This window comes from Mustela putorius, unplaced genomic scaffold, assembly GCF_011764305.1.
Source record: "Mustela putorius furo isolate JIRA1106 unplaced genomic scaffold, ASM1176430v1.1 tig00003834_pilon_pilon_pilon, whole genome shotgun sequence".
NCBI classification, from domain to species: Eukaryota; Metazoa; Chordata; class Mammalia; order Carnivora; family Mustelidae; genus Mustela; species Mustela putorius.
In genome coordinates, this window is record NW_025421987.1 from 70,718,587 (window position 1) to 70,742,314 (window position 23,728).

At 41.5% G+C, this 23,728-nt stretch overlaps 1 protein-coding gene across 4 annotated transcripts in view; it reads right to left on the reverse strand.

Annotated features, from left to right (window-relative positions):
- Nucleotides 1-10,156: 10,156 nt before the first annotated feature.
- GOLIM4 (golgi integral membrane protein 4) overlaps nt 10,157-23,728 on the reverse strand; it is a 90,902-nt gene continuing 77,330 nt past the window's right edge. For all 4 annotated transcript variants that reach the window (XM_013058298.2, XM_004756521.3, XM_004756519.3 and 1 more), the window contains 2 exons: nt 16,618-16,698; nt 10,157-16,304 (listed from right to left, as the gene is read on the reverse strand). In XM_013058298.2, coding sequence (XP_012913752.2) covers nt 16,155-16,304; nt 16,618-16,698 — 231 coding nt within the window. In that variant the 3' untranslated portion in view covers nt 10,157-16,154. The remainder of the gene's footprint in view (nt 16,305-16,617; nt 16,699-23,728) is intronic.

The window sequence follows — 23,728 nt, forward strand, 5'->3', positions numbered from 1 at the left end:
TTTTAAATTTTAGTAATTTCTGCACTTTCTAAGAAATATCGCTTTAGAGGCTAAGTATATTTCTAAGCAACAAGGAGAAATATATGATTTTCAGTTGGCCCAAAAGTAATATTTACAGCTAGGATTCTTTTCAAATTTTACATTTGGGACTTAAGTGTGTTTGAATCACCAGAAAAGCTTACTTGTTGTTGGCATCACCTATAGATTTAAAGATATACTGGAGTTATACCCCTGGGGAAATAACAGAGAGCTATAAGAGAATAGGAGATGAAGGTGCTGTTTTTTATCTGAGCCATCAAAATAGAAATGAGAGCTCATTAATTTTTCATATGTAAGGTAAAGGCATAATTATAATTTCTAAAGCAGAAAAAATATCAGAGAGACAGTTTAGTTGAATGATTTCCCTTAAAATTGTGGGCTAGGGAATATACACAATATTGTATTCCCTCTTAATTCAACAGTTCTACATATGGATGAGGTTGCTGAGTTACCTCTTCATTAAAAGAGATCATACACATATCAGGCGCTCAGAGATCCATAAAATTAATGCTATATTTTGAAGTATTCGTAGAATATGCTTACCATCATCTATGGCTATCTTAAATGACTGAGAGTTTTATATAATATAGGACACTCTCTAGAAAATAGACATTATATAAAAATTAGTACTGAGGGGCACCAGGGTGCTCAGTCTATTAAGTGTCAAGCTCGTGATTTCGGCTCAGGATATGATCTCAGGGTCCTCTGATGGAGACCCTTGCTTCTTTGGCCTCCCTGCTCAGCGGGGAGCCTGTTTCTCTTCCTTTCCCCTCCCCCCTGTCACCCTGCATGCACGTGTGTGAGGGCACACACTCCCTCTCTCAAATCAATCTTAAAAAAAAAAAATTAGTACTGATATCCAGCCATAGAATATTTGCTTTTCTAAGCTATCTAAAAAGAAAAAGTATAATATTAAGATTCCTTCCAGGAACTGGCTTAGTGCAAACCTTGTCTTATTTGTTATTCTTATGATAGCAAATAAAACAAAAAAGTAGGCCAGGAAGCCATGGGATGTTGGCCAGGGGCCAGCTGGTTCTTTGCAGTGAATCTTGACTCACAAAATCTAGACTTCACCAGACTGCTAGTGAAAGAATGGAAAACAGGACAGAGAGGATGGGGGGCCACAGCCAAGCTTGCCTATAAACAGGGAGCACTCATGAATTCAAGAGCTGAGACTAGACCACTGGGAAACGCTAGAAGGATGAAAGCCCAGATATGTCCTTATTGTGCTATCTGCACTAGCGCACTGTTTATTAATTCAGCTGTCGGTCCTCAAAAACCAAGAATATTTATAAATGTGGAGCTGAAGGAAAGAAAAGCAGAGGAAAGGAATTGGAATCTTGGTTTCCATTCTGTTAGCCTTGATCGTACCTGTGTGCCTTCCTGCAGCTCTGAGGTATTGGAAGCCATGACGCTATGAAAAGGGAAGACAGAAGAGCTCCCAGGGGCTCTTAAAACTCATTCCAAAGAGAGGTACAGAACAGAATTACTAAGCCACCGAAGGAGTCAAAGTCTACAATCTGGTGGGATGAAAGTAACTAATCCTAGAGTTTGCAAAGGGTCATAAACTTTGAACTGTAATGCAAAATATTTTCATTACTTTCCTCACCGCTAAAGACAAACAAGGCAGGCCGGCTCTAGGCAAATGGGGTGCTCTGCAGTGCTCTTTTTTCTTTCCCCAGCCTCAAGGCAGCCTGCAGACTCTTGGCATATTCTCCAGTAGCATTCCAACCCCACACCACCAAGATTCACATACACATGTGATACTCATTTTAGTTACCCGAGATCTTCCACAGGTGGGTAAACGACTTCATCCAGAACTGGGGGCCAAGTTGTTCATTCCTCCTTGAGATCTTCAAGTCTTCAAGCCCTAGTGTTAAGGCATTTCAAATATGAGTAAGCTGATTAGCACAAAAAGAAGAGGAAAACAACTATGAGAAGGAAGAAGAATGACAGGGGAGTACCTGGCGTGGTTCGCTAAAGTTAGAGCACTCCTGTGGAACACTGTATGGGTGAGACTCAGGCCAGAAAGATGTTCCCAGGGCATTCACGCGGATGCTCCTGACGCAGGCTGTCCTGCGGTGTGACTAACTGGTAGTATGAGAAAATCAAAACTTAAGCGTGTAGGTGCACATGAAATGGAAATGCATTTTCAAAGTCAGAAGCCGGGCTTTCATTTTGCAGTCCCCTCCTGCTGGCCTCCAAGCAGATTAAACCTACGGGTTGCAGGATACTTCCCTTTCCAAATATCTGGTAATGGTTGATTTTCCTCCCAACCCAGTTTCATTCTTATTAAGCATTTATTGGGCTCTTTAGGCACTCCAGTGATTTTGTTGCACTTCAGATAACGTATTTCACCTGCTGTTGGAGGAAGTCAGAGAGAGGCTGTGACCACGGTGGACCGTCAAGGGGGATGCAGGCAGTAGGAGGCTCCTCGCCCTGCCCCTGCCCTGCAAATGTTCCTTCTGCCCGCGGTTCCCACCGCCGGGGCCATTCGCAAGGATGCGGCGCAGAGTGATGTGTTGCTGAGATCACGTGGACCGTATGCGTGACTGAAACCAGTCAAGGCCTCTGGATACACCTTTAAGACTTGGTGGGCAGGTGTGAACGTTTTCTCCTCTTGCAGCGCCGAAGACAAGCCTCCTGTGGAAGTTCCCTCGCTTATTAAACCGGCCACCTGCCAGCATGGCCCGCCTCTTTCTTCCCGCCCTCCCTGATCTCCCGCGAGGGGCGTTTCAGAGTTTACTGGGAGAACTCCTAAGGTCTCGAACCAACACCTGCTTTTCTCTCAGGATCAGCAGCCTTTTCAACAGCTTTTGCTATCCAAAAGCCAGCTTGGTGATCGAAGTCTAGAGACATACCTGAAGTGTACCACAAAATTTGAGCTTTCTTCCTTTCTCAGAAAAGTTGGCCTGGCTTCAACAGTCACTAAACAGCGCACAGTCGTGAGTTACAACTGCTGTCCACACTGTGAATAAATAGCCCCTGCCCCGCCCCGCCCCTACCTTGCCCCTCCCCTACCTTGCTCCTCCCCTACCTTGCCCTATCTGGGCCTCAACAAAAGCTAGAGGCTGAACCAAGTAGCTGCTTTGTCTTGTGGTTTACTTCATGGTACTAATGCATATCGTGTGACTGATATTTCTGTACATATAGCATATGTTTCCAATCTCTAAAGTTTTCGGAAGTGCCTTTGTGAATATTTGAGTATACTTTGCTTAGTTTGCTAGGTCCTCAAATGCCCTGGGATGCTATGGAGGTGGTGAGTTAACCGTGAGGAGTTCAGCGAGGCTGTTTGTGTTCCCAGAACTTCTGCTGAGACTCTTGGCCCACCTTATTCCTTAACTAGGATGATCATCTTATTTTCCTTCGTATACTACTAGTTTTCCTTCAGACAAACCCATAAAAGTGAAACTTTCCTGGTTAGAGTAAGGATAAGAGTGGGGCTGATCAGTTTGTATTAACTGCTCAATTCTCTTTAGCCAGAACAACTGCTTAACTTACTTTTCTGACTCCAGCCAGAGTGTCCTGAATTATTGGAGACTGAAGAATGTATACTGTTTTTAAGATATTTGAATATTTCATACATTGAAAGCTCTGATAAGACCTAGTTACCGCATACCATTGGTAAAGAAAAACAGTAAGGGGCACTTGCGTGGCTCGGTGGGTTAGGCGGCCAGCTTCTGGTTTGGGCTCAGATCATGATCTCTAGGTGGTGAGGTCAAGCGCTGTGTAGGGCTCTGTGCTCAGTGCTCAGCAGGGATTTTGCTTGAGATTCTCTCCCTCTGCTCTTCAGAGTTCCTGTGCTCTCTCTCTTTCTCTCTCTCTTAAATAAAGAAATCTGAAAAAAAAAAAAAAAAAGAATAACATCAATGCAGTCCAAGAAATTCAAATAACGTGTGACTTCACTTGTGTGTAGAAGTTAAACAAAACAGAGAGGAAAAAAAAGAGGCAAACCAAAAAATAGACTCTTGAGAACAAACTGATGGTTGCTAGAGGGGAGGTAGGTGGGGGGAGGGGTGAGATAGGTGGGGAGGATTAAGAGTTCACGTATCACGATGAGCACTGAGTAATGTATAGAATTCTTGAATCACTATATTGTACACCTGAAACTAATATAACACTGTACATGAACTATACTGGAACTAAAATAAAAACAATAAAAAAATATTTTTAAAAAATTGATTTTCAACATAAAACAAATGACAATAAGTTTAGGTTTCGTCTCAGGGGAGCCTAGTGGCTCCGTTGGCTGAACGTCTGCCTTTGGCTCAAGTCACGATCCCAGGATCCTGGGATTGAGCTCCACATCGGTTTCCTTACTCAACGGGGAATCTGCTTCTCCCTTTCCCTCTGTTCCTAGTCCCTGCTTGTGCTTGCTCTATCTCTCAAATAAACAAATAAAATCTTTAAAAAAATTTTTTTTAAATGTTAAGTTTAGTCTTCTGGTCTCTAAGCTAAAAAAAAACAATTCAGGACTTCTATGTCCTCTTTCTCAGTGAGTCCTAAATGTAAAGAAGGGAAGAGAAACTTCAGAGTTGAGTGCTTCAGATGAAGAATCAGTGGTCCCAACCACTCCCCAAGGCTGCTGCAATTGTTCCATTTCATGTGTGAGCAAGTGGAGGTGCACAAAGATCAAGAAACTTGCTCACTTCAGAAAGCTAGAGAATGGTGCAGCCAGGGGTCAGCTTCCTGTCTGTTTCTCAGTCACGTGGCAGGAAGAAGCACAGACACAGGGTTATTTTCTCCCAGAGTATTTTAGTTGTGATTTTCTCACCATTAGTTCATCATGATATCAAGATACTGAGTCATGACTGACACTGCCATGAAATAGAATAAAATAGAAAAGGCATGAGCTGTTTCTTGAAACTTTTATTTCACTGATATACACACACATATACATGCACACTATTTTGTGATATAAAATGTATTTATTTCTGCCTATGATGATACTCAAAACTGAAGCAAATTAAACTGCTAAACTCCTCTCTTTTGGGGGATTCTTTGTTGTTCTATTAAAAACCACAGTTTATGGGTTTGAGAAACCGTGTTTTTTGAGGCAAAGCAATTGCATTGTGAATTTTTTTCTCCAAGAGCAGAGATTAATAGAACGGCTGACTTGCGCAATTCTCCACTGCAGTGTTTTCACCTTCCCGAGCGTGAATGTGGGAAAGACAACTGTATCTCAGAACTATAACATTTTTAATTTACTTTAGAATACTTCAGCACAGACAGTATGGTGTGCTCAGCTACATGGATATGCGCATGTGTGGGATGGGGCAGCTCGTTAATGCAGGATGTTCATGTTGCTGGTGCCCAAACTATGAAGATATGTCCCAAAGATGGTGGGTCATCCCTGGAAGGAATCTAATCCAGTGAGGCCCCAAGGCTGGCTGTACATTAGAATCATCTGAGGTGTTTAGAAAGAATTTAATAGTGCAATGCCTAGGTGGCTCAGTTGGTTAAGCAACTGCCTTTGGCCCCAGTCATGATCTCAAAGTCCTGGGATGGATCCCCACAAGGGCTCCCTGCTCAGTGAGGAATGTGTTTCTCCCTTTCCCTCTGCTGTTCTGCTGCTTTGCTCTCTTGCTCATGCTCTCTTTCTCAAATAAATAAACAAAATCTTTTAAAAGAAAAGATTTAAAAAAGAATTTAAGAGTTGCGTTTTATCTTTAAAATCATACAATAAGCTTGAGCTTCTCTTTTGCTGTACAGTTCTGAGAGTCCTTGTGCCTGTATAGATTTGCATAACACTCTCGTAGAATAGAGAAGAGTTTCACCACCCAGAACACTCCATTGTGTACTACTCCTTTAGGGATACACCTCCCCACCACCCTTAACCCCTTGTGGTCATGACTTACCTAGAGACCTTTTAAAAAGACCAATGCCCAGGTTCTGCCCTCAGAGTTTCTGATTTAATTACACTGGGGTCAGGACAAGACTCTTTTAAAAGTGTCTTTGGTGGCTCTAATGTGCATCCAGGGCTGAGAAACTGATGGTCTCATCAGGGCCTACACTCCTGAGACCACTGTCACAAGATCTTTTACTCTCTTCACTTAAATCAGCTCCATTCAGTATTAAAGATTTTTTTTTTAAATTCTAGAAATGAATGAATTGTATTCAAAATTGGTGGTGAGCTGAAGGAAGTCTTGTACAGGTATTGGCCTGGCCCCTCCCCCCACTCCAAGAGAAATCTGAGCACCTGGAGGCCCACCCACAGCAAGAGGACTTGGGCCTCTTAAGGAAGACTGTCAGGGCCAAGATCTGGCCAGAAATCTAGATGAATTCTGTGCCTGCGGTATTGAAGAATCTGTCCTGAGCAACTCTTTCACACCTTTGCCTATCTGGAATGCCTAAAAGGATAGGGATCTGTGCTTCATGCAGACTTCAGGAAAGCTTAATGTCTGTGTCTGCTTGCCTATATATTTGCTTTGCAGATTTGGTCTGAGATTTGTTTTAATCATCAGAGCAGCCAGAGAGCATTTCTCTTATCAAGCCTCATATAGAAATCCCAGAATTTAAATCGTAGTTTATCATCTGGTAGGGAGACTTTGGGGAGGGAACATTACCCTTTCCTACTTTTAACTTAATTTTAATCTTAGCTGTACTTTAAAAACACCTGAGGAAATTTAAAATCCTGATGTCCAGACTATACCACAGGGCTGGTAATTCAGGGTCCCTGGAAGTAGAGCCCAGGTATCACTAGCTCAGAAATTCTTCAGGTGTGAATCCAAGTTGAGTGACACCATGTTGGAAGCTACTAACATCTGCCAAAAATAATCTTAATAATTTGAACAAATAAATTGGGTTAGAGGTATTTAACTCATTAAGTTGAACTTCATCTTGTGTCACCACTGCATCTAGACTTGGCTTCCAGGGAAGCAACTGGCTAGCTGCCCAGTCCCACCATGTGGCTGCATCATCTTCACATCATCTTCACCGATGGCCTCTCCACTTAGAGTTATAACCACTCCGTAGAAGACGTAGTAGTATCTACTGCTGTGTAACCAGTGACTCCACACCCTAAAAGAATAAACATTTATGGTATCAAGTTTGTGTGGGCCACAAACCTGGGAGCAACTTGTCTCAGTGGTTCTCGTTCTGGGTTTCCAATGAGGTTACATTCAGCTTGTAGTCTGCTCGCTAGCCTGGGGCTGGAGGGTCTGCTCCAAACTCACTCGGGTGGCTGTGGACAGAAGCCTCAGTTTCTCACTAGCTGTTGGCTAACTAGAGGTCTCAGTTTCTTGCCACACAAATGTATGTCTCAACATAAGGCTGTTCAAGTATCCTCATGACTCGGTAGCTGGCTTCTAAGAGAGAACATGGAGGGTGCCGCATTGTCTTTGTGACCTAACCTCTGAGGCACACACCATCACTTCCCTTCAACTTTATTTGTTAGATGTCCAGTCCATGCTCAGGGGAATGGGAACTAGATTCCACCTCTTCTTCTTCTTCTTTTTTTTAGATTATTTATTTATTTGACACAAAGAGAGAGATCACAAGTAGGCAGAGAGGAAGGCGGAGGGGTGGGGGGGCAGGCAGGCTCCCTGCTGGGCAGAGAGCCCGATGCGGGGCTCGATCCCAGGACCCTGGGATCATGACCTGAGCCGAAGGCAGAGGCTTAACCCACTGAGCCACTCAGGTGCCCCTAGATTCCACCTCTTAAAGGGATGACTATTAAAGATTTTGTAGATAGACCTTAAAACCACCACAGGATGTAATTGGCCATGGCTAAGGGCATGTAAAGGGTCTGAATTGCCCTCATGGAAAAAAGCAGTCTAACTCCACTAGGATGAAAAAATGTAACAAGAATTGGAATACCTCCAAACCCCCTCCCCCCCAAAAAGATAAAATTTGATTATCATTAATGTATTAATGGGCAGTTGTGGTAAGTGGTTCTCATTCCTTAAGTCTTAAAATGAGAATGAACACACAGACCAAAAGAAGTCATCTCATCTTGCTCAAACCCATGTTTTCCAGTGGATCGGTTCTTTTAAAGGCATGTACCTTATACGGAATTCTGCGTAAGTGTTAACAGACAAACAGAAATGACATTTAATTTCAAGCTCCATTAGTAACATATAGGGAATGGTAAGAACAAGGTCAGCCAAGATAGTGAAGGACAAAAGTATTTCATTCCAATTACTTAAAATAGTGTACAAATGCAGCAGCTGAGATAATACTGAGTGCTTGCCAACTCAAAATAGAAGGGATTAGAGGAAAGAAATAGAAAGCCTTATGATACCTGAAATCCCCAAATGCTCTACTTTCTTTTGAAATTATTATTTTTACAGCAAGCATTCAGATCATATGTAACAGGTGTCTCCAATCTGCAGGCCAAATCTGGCATGCTTTCTGTTTATGTAAACCAGGTTTTATTGGAACACAGCTATACTCATTCCTTTATGTATTGTCTCTGGCTACTTTTTCAGTACAATGGCAGAGGTGAGTAGTTTCAAAAGAGGCTCTCTGGCCTATGGTGACTTAAAGATTTGCTGTCTAACCCCTTACAGAAAAAGTCGGCAATCTTTGGTGTAGACTAAAGAAGGAGGATCCATGAGTATTCTTAACCTCATTAAAATAACCCCAAAGCTTTCAACACATTCTCTTGGCCTTAAAGACAGATTCAAGAGAAAGCATGAAGATCAAGGGACTGGCAAAAAGTATGTTATTATTTATTAAAACTTGCTACCTTTAGGGTAAGATGACTAAAAGTTAATGCCAAGAATTTCCTCTCATCCTAATCCTGTTCTTCATCTATCTATCTACCTATCATCTAATATACATCTGGAGCTTCTAGGAGTCTTACTGCTAGTGACCTGGAGAATAGCCAGTAGCAGCAGGAAGAAATGAAGCTAAAATAGAATACTGTAATTTGAATAGAAGATGAAGTAATCAATGTCCTTTAGATTGCATGTGATTGAAAAGAACCTCACACTTACTAAAGAAAGAAAGGGAGGGAAACCACAGGAAGTCAGAACCTGGGAGTTTGAATACCATTCCCTTTATCATTTTGTCTCTGTCTCTCTCCCCTTCCCACTTTCTTCTTCCTCCCTGATATCCCAATCCTTACCCATTCTATATTAACTTCCTTTCTTCCTGCTGCAACTGGGTGTTCTCCAGGTCATGAGGAGTATTGTTAGGTCCCCCAATAATGCGTCCGTGATTAAAGGAGTGAGACTGATACAAAGTGGTGGTCAAGCAAAGCTTTATTTTGCTGCCAAGCATCAAGAATCAAACCGAACATTTGGGGCTGTGCCTCTTACAGAGAGGGCAACCTCTCTCTGCTTCGCAGACTAGCTTTTAAGGGAGGCCGTGTGGTTGGGCCTGGCCACACATAGGTGGCCAATGAAATTGTAACACACAGAGAAAGCTGCACAGTCATGTTAGATCACATATAAGTGACCAACTGAATTACAATTTACCCTAGTAAATATTTGAACTAGCCTATCACCTTGGTCAGAATTGGCGCCCAAAAGGTGGGGCCCACACTGCTTGGCAGCTAAGGAGAAAGTACGCGACCCCCCACTGATCAGATGTCTCCACCTGGCCTGACCTTGTATTTGGGCTTTGTTACCTGGGACTGGTTTCCGGGACTTGTTTTTAAGTAAGTTCCTTGGGGGAAGGGGGGCAGGGACAGTTTAAAGGTTAAACAATAAAGTTACTGTTTAACCGGATGGAAGTGCTCTGGCTAAATAGGTCCTTACAGTATGACTCCTGGAAGCTCCAGATGTACATTTCCTGCCAGTGTCAGAGCAGCCAGAGAGCATTTCTCTAATTAAGCCTCATACAGAATTCCTAGAAACAGATGCCCGAGCGGCTCAGACTGTTAAGTCTCTGCCTTTGACTCAGGTCATGATCCCGGAATCCAGTCCCTCCTCAGGCTCTCAGCTCAGCAGGGAGTCTACTTCTCCCTCTCCCTCTCCCACTTCTTGCCTCTCTCTCTCTCTTTCAAATGAAAAAATAAAATCTTAAGAAGAAGAAGGAAGGAAGGAAGGAAGAAAAAAGAAATCCTAGAAGATGGGCACAGTGGCTGGTTTGGTGCTGAGAAACCAGCCTTGACTGAACGGATTAACCTGAGTTGGGGGTGGGAATGAGAAAGAAGACACAAAAGATGGGCTCGGGAGGGTCACAGCCAGTGCTGCTAAGACAACTTTATTGGCTTACAGCAGTGTTACAGGATTCAAGCACAATACAATCACATGGGTGTCACCTTGATTGTTACATTTACAATTCAGTAGAATAATCAACAAACTACCGGTAAATAAGTTTTCTCATTCAGCGTTGTTACAGTACCGCTGTTACAGTACAGCCTCGAATCAGATCAACTAGCTTAAGGGCAAATCTGCTGTGTGGTTTCGGTGCTTCTGCAAGCTGAGGTTATGGCAGCGCTTTAGGGCTGAACCCTGGTGGATAGGGCTGGTCTCTGACCTGGCCCTAAGACCTCAAGGTCACCACAGTTGCTCTCTGGTCACCACAGTTCCCCTTCTTTATTTTTTAGACAAAGCTCACGGAGGCCAGTTTGGAGCTGCCCGAGGGATTGGAATCTCGCTCGGATGCAGACTGGCAGGCAACAAACGCTGTCATGGCTAGAAAAGCCTTTTGGGTTCATTCTTAACTTTCCGGCCCTCCAACAATTCCCGCGCCTGCACTGTGAGGGTCTTCAGTTGTCCCCAAGTTGGGATCGTCGTTTGGTGGGTTGTTTTCACACGAGGTGGCCAACGTGGAGGAGCAGGCGTTAGGGGTGTAATCCTAAGCCTCCAGAATGGTGGGATGAGGTGTTTGAGATGAATCCAGAAGTTCCTCTGGAGTGTGATCCATTGCAGGTAAGCAGGAGGCCCTTGGGGAGCCAGATGGTCCATCAGCATTCCTAGGAAAAATACACATGCCCTTGTCCCCAAATTAAAACAGACCAGACCATTGATTTGTTGAAGGATCCTTCCACCCCGCCTCAGCATAATGTTTTCCAGGCAGAGACCACAAATGGTCAGCTGTGGAGGCACCATCAGCCTAGAGATTTTAAAAATTTAAAGTATATAGAGCTTGATTAAGAAGAGAATGTGGGGTGGTTAGGAGTTAGGGGTCCAATTCTGTGGTTACAGGACTAGGCCTTTCCACAAATGAAGAGCAGAAGGGGAATGGTATGCAGACAAAAGGACAACCAGTGGATGAACACATGACCTACTCCACCATACCAACTGCCCCCCACAATCCCACCTCACAGCAGACAGACACAAGACCCAAAAACATTCCAAGAGAAGAGTGCATCTATTCCTTGGCTTAGGTGGAGCTCTTGTAAGTCTTAATTGGTTAATGTATTCTGATTTGAAAACCTCTTCAGATTTGATAACTCCACCAACCTGTTTTCACAAAAAATTCTTTATTTCTCATGCTATAGTCAATGCTTCTTAGACATACAATGTTACATTTTCCTTTGACCATGTATCTTTCTCTGATCAAATAATTCCAATTTCTTGGTTCCTCAAGACCGTAGAGCTGAGATTTTGCTCATTTTTAAATTGTTGACTCCCATTAGATTTGTTTTTGCAGATTTAAAGCACACCTTCTTAATAAATGAAACTCAGAATATGAGATAGTGATCCATTCAACCCTGGCTGTATTTGGAGTTAACATTGGAATCAGATTCACCTGGGAAGGAATCCCAGCTCTGCCATTTGTTCATTGTACAATCTTGAAATGAGATGAATATTCTTAGATAGGACTGTAAGATACTCATCCAGTGAATATTGAATATTTGAAGGTATTGGTATTTGGGTTGCAACAATTATCAAGAGAAATAAGGTCTCCACTCTCACCGAACACGTCTGTCAAGAAGAGTATAGATATGTTATAGACTGTTTCCATACACTGTGGTAAGTATGAAATACAGGATGTTACAGAGGGACAAAGAAAAGGTATGCAACCTAAGTTGGGGTGGGTGAGTGGGAGGTATCCCCTTCCCAGAGGAAATGGTATCTACAGGGGGACCTAAGCAACGAGTCAGACAAAGAAGAGAGTGAATAAGGATTGAACAATGTTTCTGGAGAGAGTAGGTAATAAATTTACCATAATATAAGAGAGTACGATGATTTAAAGGGACTGAAATTAATTATTAGTCAGGAATATTCAGATGGCAAGTGACAGACAAATCCATTTCCAAGTAGCTCAAATGAAAAAGTAGGATTTATTTACTCATTAATCAAGCTATGGGTAGATTTGGCTGGCATCAAGGATGGCAAGATATAGGGACTGAAAAAATGCCATGACTCTGTGCTTTTGTTTTCTCTTTGTGGGTTACCTTTGTTCTCTACTTCTGTAGACTGTTTTCTCCACACAACTGAGAAAATGGACACCAGCTATCCTAAATTAACAACACCTTGGTCAAGGTTCCTTACTAAGATATTGAGAGGAATGTGCCTCACAAAAAGGAGCCAGATTTATTATGATGCAGTATTAGAATGTAAATCAGAAGGTTGAAGGGGTAAGATGGGGCCAGATCACGATTGTGTAGATTATATTAAAAAGTTTGTAATTTTCCCTATGTGGAATAGCTATTTATTAAATAATTTTATAATGGAGGACTGTTATTGCTATCTTTAGAAAGATCACACTGGCACAGATTTTAGGGATTGGTAGGAAATAGCAAGTGAGAGAAGTTAAGGGACTGTTGTAATAGTCCAGGAGATGAAGTTTTAGGGGGAGCGACCTACAAGATACCAGAGGCCTTGCCATGGTCAAGTTAAGGTTATTTACTCCTCTAGCAAGGCAGTAACATGAATATAGTTGGGAACTTCCTGGAGGAACATTACACTGTGCCCGCTTCAAGTATCTGTCAATGGACTGCAGGTTAGAAGGGCATTTAACTGTACCTACACTTCCTTCTGGAAGCTAGGTTATTGGTAGAAATGCTTTGTTCTTGTAAATTGCTAAGATACTTGTGAACTGAGGGAGACTCAGGTCTTTCAGGATTGTGATCTCTATATAAGTTTAACAATTTGTTTTTCCTTTCCTTAGCTTTAGGGCAGCCAGGAGTGTGTGAGCTATGTCACATGTATCCCGGGGTGGGAGGGGGTTTTTGGTGGTTGTGGGTGTCAGTTTCTGTTTTGTCCTCAGCTTGCCTTCTGTTCCCTCATCACAGGTTAAAGGTAACAGTGGCCTGAACCAGGATACTAGGGATAGGAAAAAAAATGGGCAAGTTTAAAGATATTTTAGTAGCATCCATAGAGAATGAAGACAGAATCAAGGACAAACTTTGTTTTGGGAAGCTTAGTGAATTGAGATACTGAACCTAAAAGCAGGTTTTAGATGTGTGGAGGGGGCAAATTCAGCTTTGAAAATTATAAATCTGAGGTGGAATGGGTCATAACAAGCTAGGTTTAAGCAATGGATTGGGAGACACTTGTCTTAAGACGTGGATGGGGAGAGGGCTGTAAGGAAAAGAGCTCCGGGATAAGAGCTGAAGAATACTAATATTTATGTGCATGTATACGAAGAAAATTCTGGAAAAAAAAAGAGAGAGATTGAGAAGAAGTAGCCAGGAGAAAAGTAGGAAGAGATACTACAATATAAGACAACAGAGGATTTGAGAACAGAAATAGAAACAGAACCTTTTTTTTTTTTTTTTAATGGCTGTGCAACGTGCCACAGTATGGATGCACCACAATGTCATGAGACAAACCAGAACTCAGAGCAGTTAAATAATGTCAAATGCTCCAGGAGGGCAAAATTCTTCAGCTATGAAAAGCGGGATTTCATCAACCTTAAAGAGGATTGCTGTGGGGATCAAGTGGGTCCTATTCACACACTGCGTGCATCATGAAGACATTCAATGTCAATAAATTTTTTTTTTTATGAAAGTGAGTTGCTGTGACTTACCTGTGGTTCAGACTATACCCTTACTCCAGGACCTTTTAAAGTCACGCTTACAAATACCTAGACATTACATTGTACTAATGTAGTTTTTTGGTGTGTTCACTGTACTTGTCCCTAATAAATGTGCCTTTTCCCCCCTTCTGAACATGTCACTGGGACCAAATCCTTTGATTTATTGGCTGCACCAAAAATCACAGATTAATTGGCAAGATAAATACAAGTGACATTTTATTTTTGCGCATCTCATTAATGTATCTCAACTCTGATTGATTAGTTCTCTTCCAAACAGTAGCTAGGATGGGACTAGAACTTGGCGCCATAGAGTAGAATGGTTTGGGCTGGTTGCTTTCCTAGGGGGGGCTTTAAAATGTATTTCTTTGTTTCGTGTGTGCTCACATGACAGTCTCTGACATTTCTGTACCTATTTCTATTTTCTTCTCCAGGAACTAGCTCAAGTAAAGTAATTCTTGGCTCTTTCTTTAGGAGAGGGATAAAGAAAATAAAGTACCAATCCAATCAGAGAGAGAGAGATAAGGAAAGTAGGAAAAGGTTGGAAAGGCATTTTATAATTCATTAATCTATACCGGTACTTCCTAAAATTTTTCCTTTCCTAAAAAAGAACTGAAGAATAAGAACAGAAACTAATAAGATATCGCAGACTTTACAAGATTTACCAGTTGCTTTTTATAGCTTTATTGACTATTACCAAGTTTCAATATGGTTCAAATAATTAAATACTGCAACTGGGACATTAAAAATACAAACTAATTTACCAAAATAATTGTATTCTGAATATTATGTACAATATTATACATTTTACATTACATAAAGGGTTTTTATACATAAAGGTAAAATTTGATTTATGATTATTGAAAATCCAAAATATATTTGAACAAAACATTCCTATGCATACATATAATCACTCCACTGGGATAATAATCAAAACCATACATGAGTGTGGTTATTAAAAACTAACTTTACATTCATATAACAGTGGTAGAAATTAAATGTCTTCATTAACTTGAGAGTATTATTATAAAACCACACACCACATATGAATTATATAACCTAATTCTAATATTTAAAAATCTTTATGTAGAGAGACAAATATGTCTTGATCCCAGAAGAATTTTTGATTTTTAATTTTTTTATTTTAGGGGACTTTTGTAGTCATTAAAATGCCATACATGGGCATAACACAAGCTCCAATCCTAGCAAACAGAAAGATCATGAGGGTCTATCATATCACCATGGGTATTTTACTGTATAGTTTACAAGAAATAACCCTATTCAATTGTGTAATTTGGAATGCCTTCATATTCATACTTGTCATCAAAGGGATTACATATTGAGGACCAGACTTTATGGAGAAAACATATATTATAGTAGAGAACCAGATATTGAAACAAGGATATTACTAGATGATTTCAGAAAAAAAAGAACTGAATGGGTGCTCACATAGAAAATGCCACCCACACACACTAAATTAGTTATGAAACAAGGTTTCAGTCCTTCAAGAAGGTTAATACACTGATGCATCCTACCTTGTTTGAATACTGGACTATCAAAGTCCAGAATACTGTGGCGTAAGTTTGAGTACCGTCTCATTTTAAAATCTAATTCCTTTCATGAACAGCTGTGATTTGAAGCAGAGCCAAACATTTTTCTGACACAAAAAGCCTGAAAAACAATGTCTTTATAAACAAAATGCTTTTCCAATCATATGTCAGTCTGTACATAGATCTCATTCCAGAGACAGACGGGTGAACATTCCATCCCAACTATACACAAGAACCTTAGAAAGGCAGCAGTTAATAATAAGCTGGCCATTGTTCTTAAAGACTATACAGCATTTTGCAGTATTCCCTACTTGAAATCCTGTATTTTGTTAAAGGCAAACAACAGAACACCTGGAAACTAGGAGACAGAAAAGTAACAAGCTGAAATATACAAAATCGGTGCTCTTTTCAACATCACATAATCTATGAAAAATGAGATTCAAAGGCTAAGGTTTGCTTTATTGTTTTTCTTCTGGTTCGTGTTTAGCTTGAATATAAAAGAAGCTCTAACCTAGGTTATCAAAATATATTCATATAAATGTATGAGCATTTCTAATAGAAAAGTTAAAAAAAAGTCTAAATTCTTAACTTTTGTAATTAAATATCCTAGAGTTCAGTAGGCAGATTTACTTCTGAGCAGCTTGAAAGGAGCCCGTCGGCTGAGCCCTGTCCACGCGGTCGGCGCCGCTACATTTCCGCTCTTCGCTGGGATTTCTCCGCCACCGCAGCCCCGTCGTCTTCCTCTTCTTCCTCCTCCTCATAGGGTTCCTCTCGGCGTTTAGGGCGGTGGTCATCCCGAGCTTCTTGTTCTTCGCCATCATTGTTTTTTTCGTCGGCCTTAAAAGGAAAAGGAAAAGGAAAAGGGAAAACGAACAGGGCACAGGGTTAGTGATATAAATAATTCCCCCCTTAAAGAATTAGTGTGAAGTTACTCATTTTTAGAGGAAGGAAACGAGTGGAGGAATATGTTCGACAGGCAACAGCGCTGGTCTTCCCTGACCTTCACGGTGTCACAGGGTTTCCTAATTCCAGGCTGGCCGGTTAAAACTGCTCGGCGCCCGAGTGGGACCCGCCGGTACCTCTACCCAACCAGCCAGACGTGTCTCCTACGCATGCGCACACGCGCAGTAGCCATCTGTCCTCTACCTACGTTTTCCTCATTTTCACCGTATGTCTCCTCGGCATTATGCTCCAATTCCCTTTTTTTCTCTTCAGTCAAATCTTCCTGAACCTGAAAGAAACCAGGGACACCAGATGACCCTTTTTTATATCACTTAAACACTTGCAACAACAGATTTTGATTTCCAAATAGTTCATTAAAATGAGCAGAAACAAAGTAAAATAAAACTAAATTTGAAAAAAGACAAAAGTCTCTTTGAGTCAAAGATTTAACTTGTCCATTAGCTAGGAAGAGATGTACAATACACCTCCTACAAAAAAATCAATGCCATCGATTTGGAGCCTAGGACTTTTCTGTTTGAGTTTCTTTCTCTGAATAAGCATTAACCCTGCAAGTATAAACCTGCAGAAATTCAGCTTATAAAATTAAAAATTTCCCATTTCAAACTGGGACAACTGCAGATGTCTGAAAGCTCTGATGGAATGTAAGTTGTAGGAAGACAGGAACCACCTGTCTTACTCAACTGTCTTCAGTACCTAGGTGTGTCCCTGGCACACGGCAATTGCTTAATATATACTGGTGAAATGCATCAGTCAATGAATGAATAAGTGAATCAATGCAAAAAACACCTGCTCTGTGAAGGCACAGAAAACAGACACCATTACCTATACATGAGGTAGCAGAAAACAGAGAAAATGTGTATATATAATCCTGTAATTAAGAGTAAGGTTCTCTGGCTAAAATACCTAAAACATAAAACACAATCATTTCAATTTCTTCATGAGATAGTTACTAAGCTACCCCACATCCCTACATCTCTCCAGTGTTCTACTATGACACTTCTGTTTCAAGTTTTCTTTTATGTGCACTATTACAATTACATGTCACTGATCCCAATTATTTTTTTCAAAATGTAAATCAAAGAAAGTACCCCAAAACAGAGATTATTTGCCCCAAATCATCTCTATTTATTGATTCCATTCCACAAAAATACAAGGTAAAATACTTTCTAAACGTGTATGTATGCCAAAAGATTGAAGTCACTTGAATTTCAAAAAAACTTTGCTGCCCATCCATTAAGCATTATGTAGTATCCTGGACTAAAAGAAAAGCTGAGCTGTCCTAGGATACTGGTATAAAAGTAGGTCTTCCTGAATAACACACAGAATTACCAGATTGGGGGCAGAGACAGGGAAGAGGGTGTTAGAAGTCCCAGAAATGGGCAAGGTAGGAAAGCAAACAGATGCTACACATAAAGAGGAACAGATTAAGGGCTGCCTCACAGTGTCCAGTCCAGGTGTGACAGGAAAGAACCACAACCTACCAGCAGGAACCTGACTTGTTAAGAGCTAACAAAGATGACCCTTCAAAGAGGCCTACAAGGAGCCCAGCTTTCCTGAACCTCTTCTAAAGAGCCCCTAAACTACAATGCAACTAAATAAATACATTCTGGGGACAGTGGCATAGGGCTTTCTTTGTACTCACATGTTCCAGTGGTGAGAGCTAAAGAGAAGACACCCTAGTCTCACCTACAGATTCTTTAACAGTCGTCCATAACCCCTTTTCTGCCCTCTGTCACACAATCTCATAGTAACACTTGAGTTGAAAACACTGAATTACTAAATTTCAGACTACATATATACTTAAAGTCTCACTAACTAAAACATCATTAAATTACTGAAGTATCCCCATCAATTTCAGTGAACAAAAGTATGTCTTCTGCAGCCTTAATAATAAAAATATACTAGCGAACACCAAACTTGGTTTAGCTGGGGGAAGGAACTGCCTTGAAACTGCAAGGTGGTGGGAAAGTATATATAAATCAGGGTCCACAAAATTTTTTTGTAAAAGGCCAGATTTAGTAAATATTCAGCCTTGCTCAGCCATAAAGTCTCTGGAGCAGCTACTCAACCCTACTGCTGGGCTGCAGAAGCAGCCTTGGACAATAGGTAAAACAAAAAGGCATGTTCGAAAGAGACCTGACTTACAAAATGGACTGAGGCCTGTAGTGTGCCAAATCCTAACACAGGCTGTAGATTCGGACAGACCTGGATTTAAACTGTGGCTCTAAAATGCTGGCTGTATAAAAATAAGGTCACCTGTTTCTATTCTGAACATTTGCCGGCACATAAAAATAAAGCAAATAATTCAGGGAACTCCTTATAGCCATAACCAAGGTTCAGAAGTTAGCTCAATGCTGCCACCCTTGCATCACCTATCTCTGTTCGTTCATTCATTCATTCTTTCTTCTTTCTTTATTTTGATGACCTAGTCTTAAAAATTCTAGATCTCATGTAATTTCATTCTTACCCAACTCAGTATGTATCTCTAAAAACAATGGATTTTTCTTATATAACCACAACACCATTATCACACCTGATAAATAATTCCATGGTATTATCTAATGTCTAGTTCCAACTTAACATTTTCCTAATCATCTTCAAAATGTCAGGCACCTCGGCAGCTCAGTTGGCTAAGTATCTGCCCTTGGCTCAGGTCATGATCCCAGGTCCTGAGATCCCTGCCCGGTAAGCAGCCTGCTTTACCCTCTCCTCCTACTCCCCCACTCATGCTCTCTCTCTCTCTCTCTCGCTCTCTCTGTCAAATAAATAAAAATCAAAAAATCAAAAAACAAAAACAAAACAAAACAAAAAAACCCAAACTGTCCATTTATAGTTGGTTTGGTCTAAACATCATCCAAAGACCTAACAGCGGTTCTGCTCCCCTTTTTCCTTAATGCTATTGACTTGTTTTCCTGTAGAATGACCCACACTCTGGATTCACTGGCTTCTTTAACATCTCACTTAATTCATTTCTCCAGCCCTCACATTTCTTAAAAAAGGAAGTTAAAGATTTATGTGAGTTCAGATTCAATGTGCAAAGCAAGAGTTTTTCAAAGGTGATGCTGCAGATTTTTGTATTTTCATCACATTAGGAAGCACATAACACTTGCCCCATTTTTTGTGAGGCTGAAGTTGGTTGTGAGCTCAGAAGGTAACTGCCTGAACCCTCCATGATAAAATTCCCTGATGTCATCCACTGATGACTGGCTCTTAAGTCACTTGTTTTAATTAGGGGCTACAAAAATGATGACTTTCTAATTCCATCATTCCTTCTGCATTCACTAACTTCTATCAGGAAGAACTTGCCCATATCAATTATTTAGTTACTGTCCTTGGTATACTTAATTATGATAGCCTCTAAAATCAGATCTGGAGGTGCCTGGGTGGCTCAGTGGGTTAAAGCCTCTGCCTTCAGCTCAGGTCATGATCCTAGGGTCCTGGGATCACGCCCCCAATCGGGCTCTCTGCTCAGCAGGGAGTCTGCTTACCCTCCTTCTCTCTCTGCCTGCCTCTCTGCCTGATTGTGATCTCTGTCTGTCAAATAAATAAATACAAATCTTTAAAAAAAAAAAAAGATAAAAAATAAAAATAAAATCGGATATGGATGGGCTCTAATCATGGTTCCAACAATAACCAGCTATGTGATCTTCAGAAACTTGGCTAACCTCTCTAAGGGTCAAATTTCTTATCTGTCAAATAAAAGGGTTTGATAAAAATCAGTGATTTTTAATTTTCTGTATGGGGGGGTCATGAACCCTTTTAAGATTTTGGGAAGAAATGCAAATGTATGCAAAAAGGCACAGATACAATTCATTTGACACAGAAGTTTCAGGAGGTTCAGACTTTCCTGAGTCCACATGTGGCCACCTGTTCCAGGAATGCTTCTCCAAACAGCATGTTCCTGGAACTCTGATTCCTAGGCCCCACCATAGGTTAAGATCAAAATCTCCGAGGGTAAAATCCGATCCAGGAGTTTGTACCTTTCATACACTCTCTCCAAAGGGATTCTTAGCCATGGTAAAGACTGAGAGCTACTAGTCTGAGTGACAGGCAGTGTAGGGTTAAGAATGTCTCTGACTAGAGAAATAAATGCCCTTGCATACATACTTTCTTCTCTTCCCTGGAGATCTACTACAGAAAATCTGGGTTGTTTATCAGTTGTCAATAGAATCTGAGGAAAGAAGCCCTGACGTAAATTACTCTTTAATTTATGGAACACACAAATGCAAATTTTGTAATTTTCAAACTTATAGATAGACATTTTTATTCTGGTAATATCTTCTTTGTGTTTGGAACAAAAGTAATGCAAACTTGTTTTAACAGGCATAACTGATAGGGTGCCTGGGTGGCTCAGTGGGTTAAGCCATTTGCCTTCAGCTCGGGTCATGATCCCAAGGTCCTGAGATTGAGTCCCACATCGGGCTCTCTGCTCAGCAGGGAGCCTGCTTTTTCCCCTCTCTCTCTGCCTGCCTCTCTGCCTACTTGGGATCTCTGTCTGTCAAATAAATAAATAAATAAAATCTTTAAAAAAAAAAAAAAGAAAGAACCTTGACTATTAAAAAAAAAAAGGCATTACTGAAAAGGAACAAAATGATACACAGAGTTTCTAATTTTCAAATATGCTTAGATTAATAACAGAAGCCAAATGTTACTTTTATAATGGAGACACACCAATTACGTCTTCCACATTCGACCCTCTTTAGTACACTGATAAAGCTGATGCAAACATTCTGTCAGAGATTTCCCAACACTGCTCCTCATTACTCATTTTTATTCACTAAAATCTAGAAACGGTCCCTATGTGATGTAGCAAAGTTTAATCGCCAAAATAAGACAGATCTACTGAGTCCGAAATGGGCTTTGGCTTTACACATCAAAGATGTCATGGGATAAGACAGGAACCAGAAGGCTGAACGTGAAGTAGATCAGGATGCTGAGATCCAAAGATGTGGAAGGAATGTGACAAAGGAAAGGCCTTCAGCACCAGCAGCTCTTGGGGTCATGGTGAACAGGGGAGCGGTGCTGCCAGGCCAGCTCCGTGCTAGGGTGACTCCCGGCTGGCAGCCCCACTAAAGGCAGCCAAGTAACCCTGTGCGTGCTCTCCCACGAGTGCACAGATCCATCTATGTTCGATTATATTTGGACAAAATGAGCACTGAGAGTGTTTTCAAGCAGTCATTTAACTAACATATTTTTTTGAGCATTTAAATCACTTTTAAGCACCATAGCACCTTTGGGCAATGCCATACTTTGTCTTGTTTGCTCATCAGTAGATAAAAAGTCTGGAAAGTAAGCAACACAAGGATGGGATCCCCACATGAATGTCCCAAACAATAATCCATGAATACTTGTTCATAACCATCATTTGTATATCATAGAAGGATAACACTATTGCACTAAAAGAAGGCAGGGATAGTGCAGATTTCCAAAAAGCACACTCGTCTTGGGTTCCACTCTCTGAGCTCAAGTCACAAGTCTGACGGGCTGAACCTCTAAGCAGGGAGGGCCCTGGCAAGATGGACTTCATTTCTAGGAGCAAATGCTGACGGAAGTCAGGTGATGTGGGAGGGGAAGACACGAAAGCAATGGGCCATACATCCCTCTGGTCAGTGTACTCTGAGGCTCAGTGCAGAGAAGAAGGACACAGATGACACGTCACTTCATGGCTTTTGGAGCATCCCACAAATGTCTCACAAGCATCACTTAGAAACGTGAAATGGCTCTCATATATTGCATTCCTCTCCTTCCCATTTTGCTGCAGTCTGGTGAGAACTTCATCTTCAACTATTACTAGCCTTAAATGGTATTTGGTATTTCCCTCCTCCAGGAAAGAGCTGGGAACAATGGGAAAAGGTGGGAAGATCCAAGAGCTAACCATCTCAGGAAGGCACCACAGTCTGTGCAAGGGCCCCTCAGGGACAGAAAGAGGAGTCACCCAGGGAAGAAGAAAGGCAGGCTGAGAGCATTCCTCCATGGGAGGGTGCACAACCTCAGACCTCAGGCCTATGCAAGAGGGGGTCAGCAAGAGGGGCAGAGACTCCAGAAAGAAATTCAGAGCAGGAAACCAGAGAAAGAGGAGCAGGACCCGGGGCCCACTGCAGGGAGAGTAAAGGGCTCCAGTGGGCTCAGCGTACCCAAGGGACAAAGAGCAGCAGTCTTCACCCCGGCCTGTCACCACTCTCTTCCCCTCCTGTCTCTTTCTTTTTTTCCCTATCCTTGAACCTGCTTGGATCACTGGAGTGCTCTCTCCACCTTAACTGACATAACATGAAGGTAAAAAAAAAAAAAAAAATCAGTAAATACAGATTAAAATTTTATGTTTACCCTTCTGCATTTAAAAAAAAAGTCAAGGTGAACCTCCTCTCTTTTAATCCCTCAAAGATATCGGGCATCGGGCATAATGAGACAGAATAATATTTGTCTAGACATCCTGTTACAAGAGAAGTCCAGATGAATACCTTTTCCTTGCCAAATGTCTTAATATTCAAGGCTGCTAGTTTTTCTAATGCTCTCCTGTGATACCATAGCTCAGGATCTTGATCAGGATGAACAGCAGGAGGAGAACAGAGAAAGAATAAAAAGATCAAGCCAGAGTGCACAGGAGTAGAGCTGTATGTTGCCAATGGCTATAAAGAGCAACATCCCTTTCTGTTTTTCAGGTATAAGCACAAATTTTATTAACATTAGCTCTGAGAAGTGGACAACAAACGCTACAAAAATGAAAAAGCAGGGCTAGTTGAGGAAACTACCCACACGAGTACAGCAGCACGTGGATTCTGAGCAGGAGCCCCAGTGTCTGGGCTGACACTTGTCCATCCATTCATGCAGTTCCCCTTAGGGCTAAAGCCTCATGTCAGCAAGAAGCCTGGCTGAGAAACCCCTCTAAACCAGAGCTTTCCTGGGCCAGAGAGAGAGACTCAACATGGGACTTGTCGAGGCCTGTGCCTCATTCATAGCATGTCCCCAGGTGTGGAGCTTCAGGGGTCCCATACAGTAGAGCACTGTGACTAACCAGCCCCAACCAGATGTGCTTGTCCCTCACTTACATGGGTGTGCCATCACGATGGGTGCTCCCTGAACCTAGTCAGCAATCATCTGCCAGAAGTTTATAATAAAAAGGAAACTAAAATGAAATTTAAGAAATTTCACCCATGGAGGAACACCTGAGTGGCTCAGTTGGTTAAGTGTCTGCCTTCGGCTCAGGTCATGATCCCAGGGTTCCGGGATCGAGTCTCACACTGGGCCCATTGCTCAGCGAGAGTCTGCTTCTCCCTCTGCCTGGCTCTCCTGCTACTTGT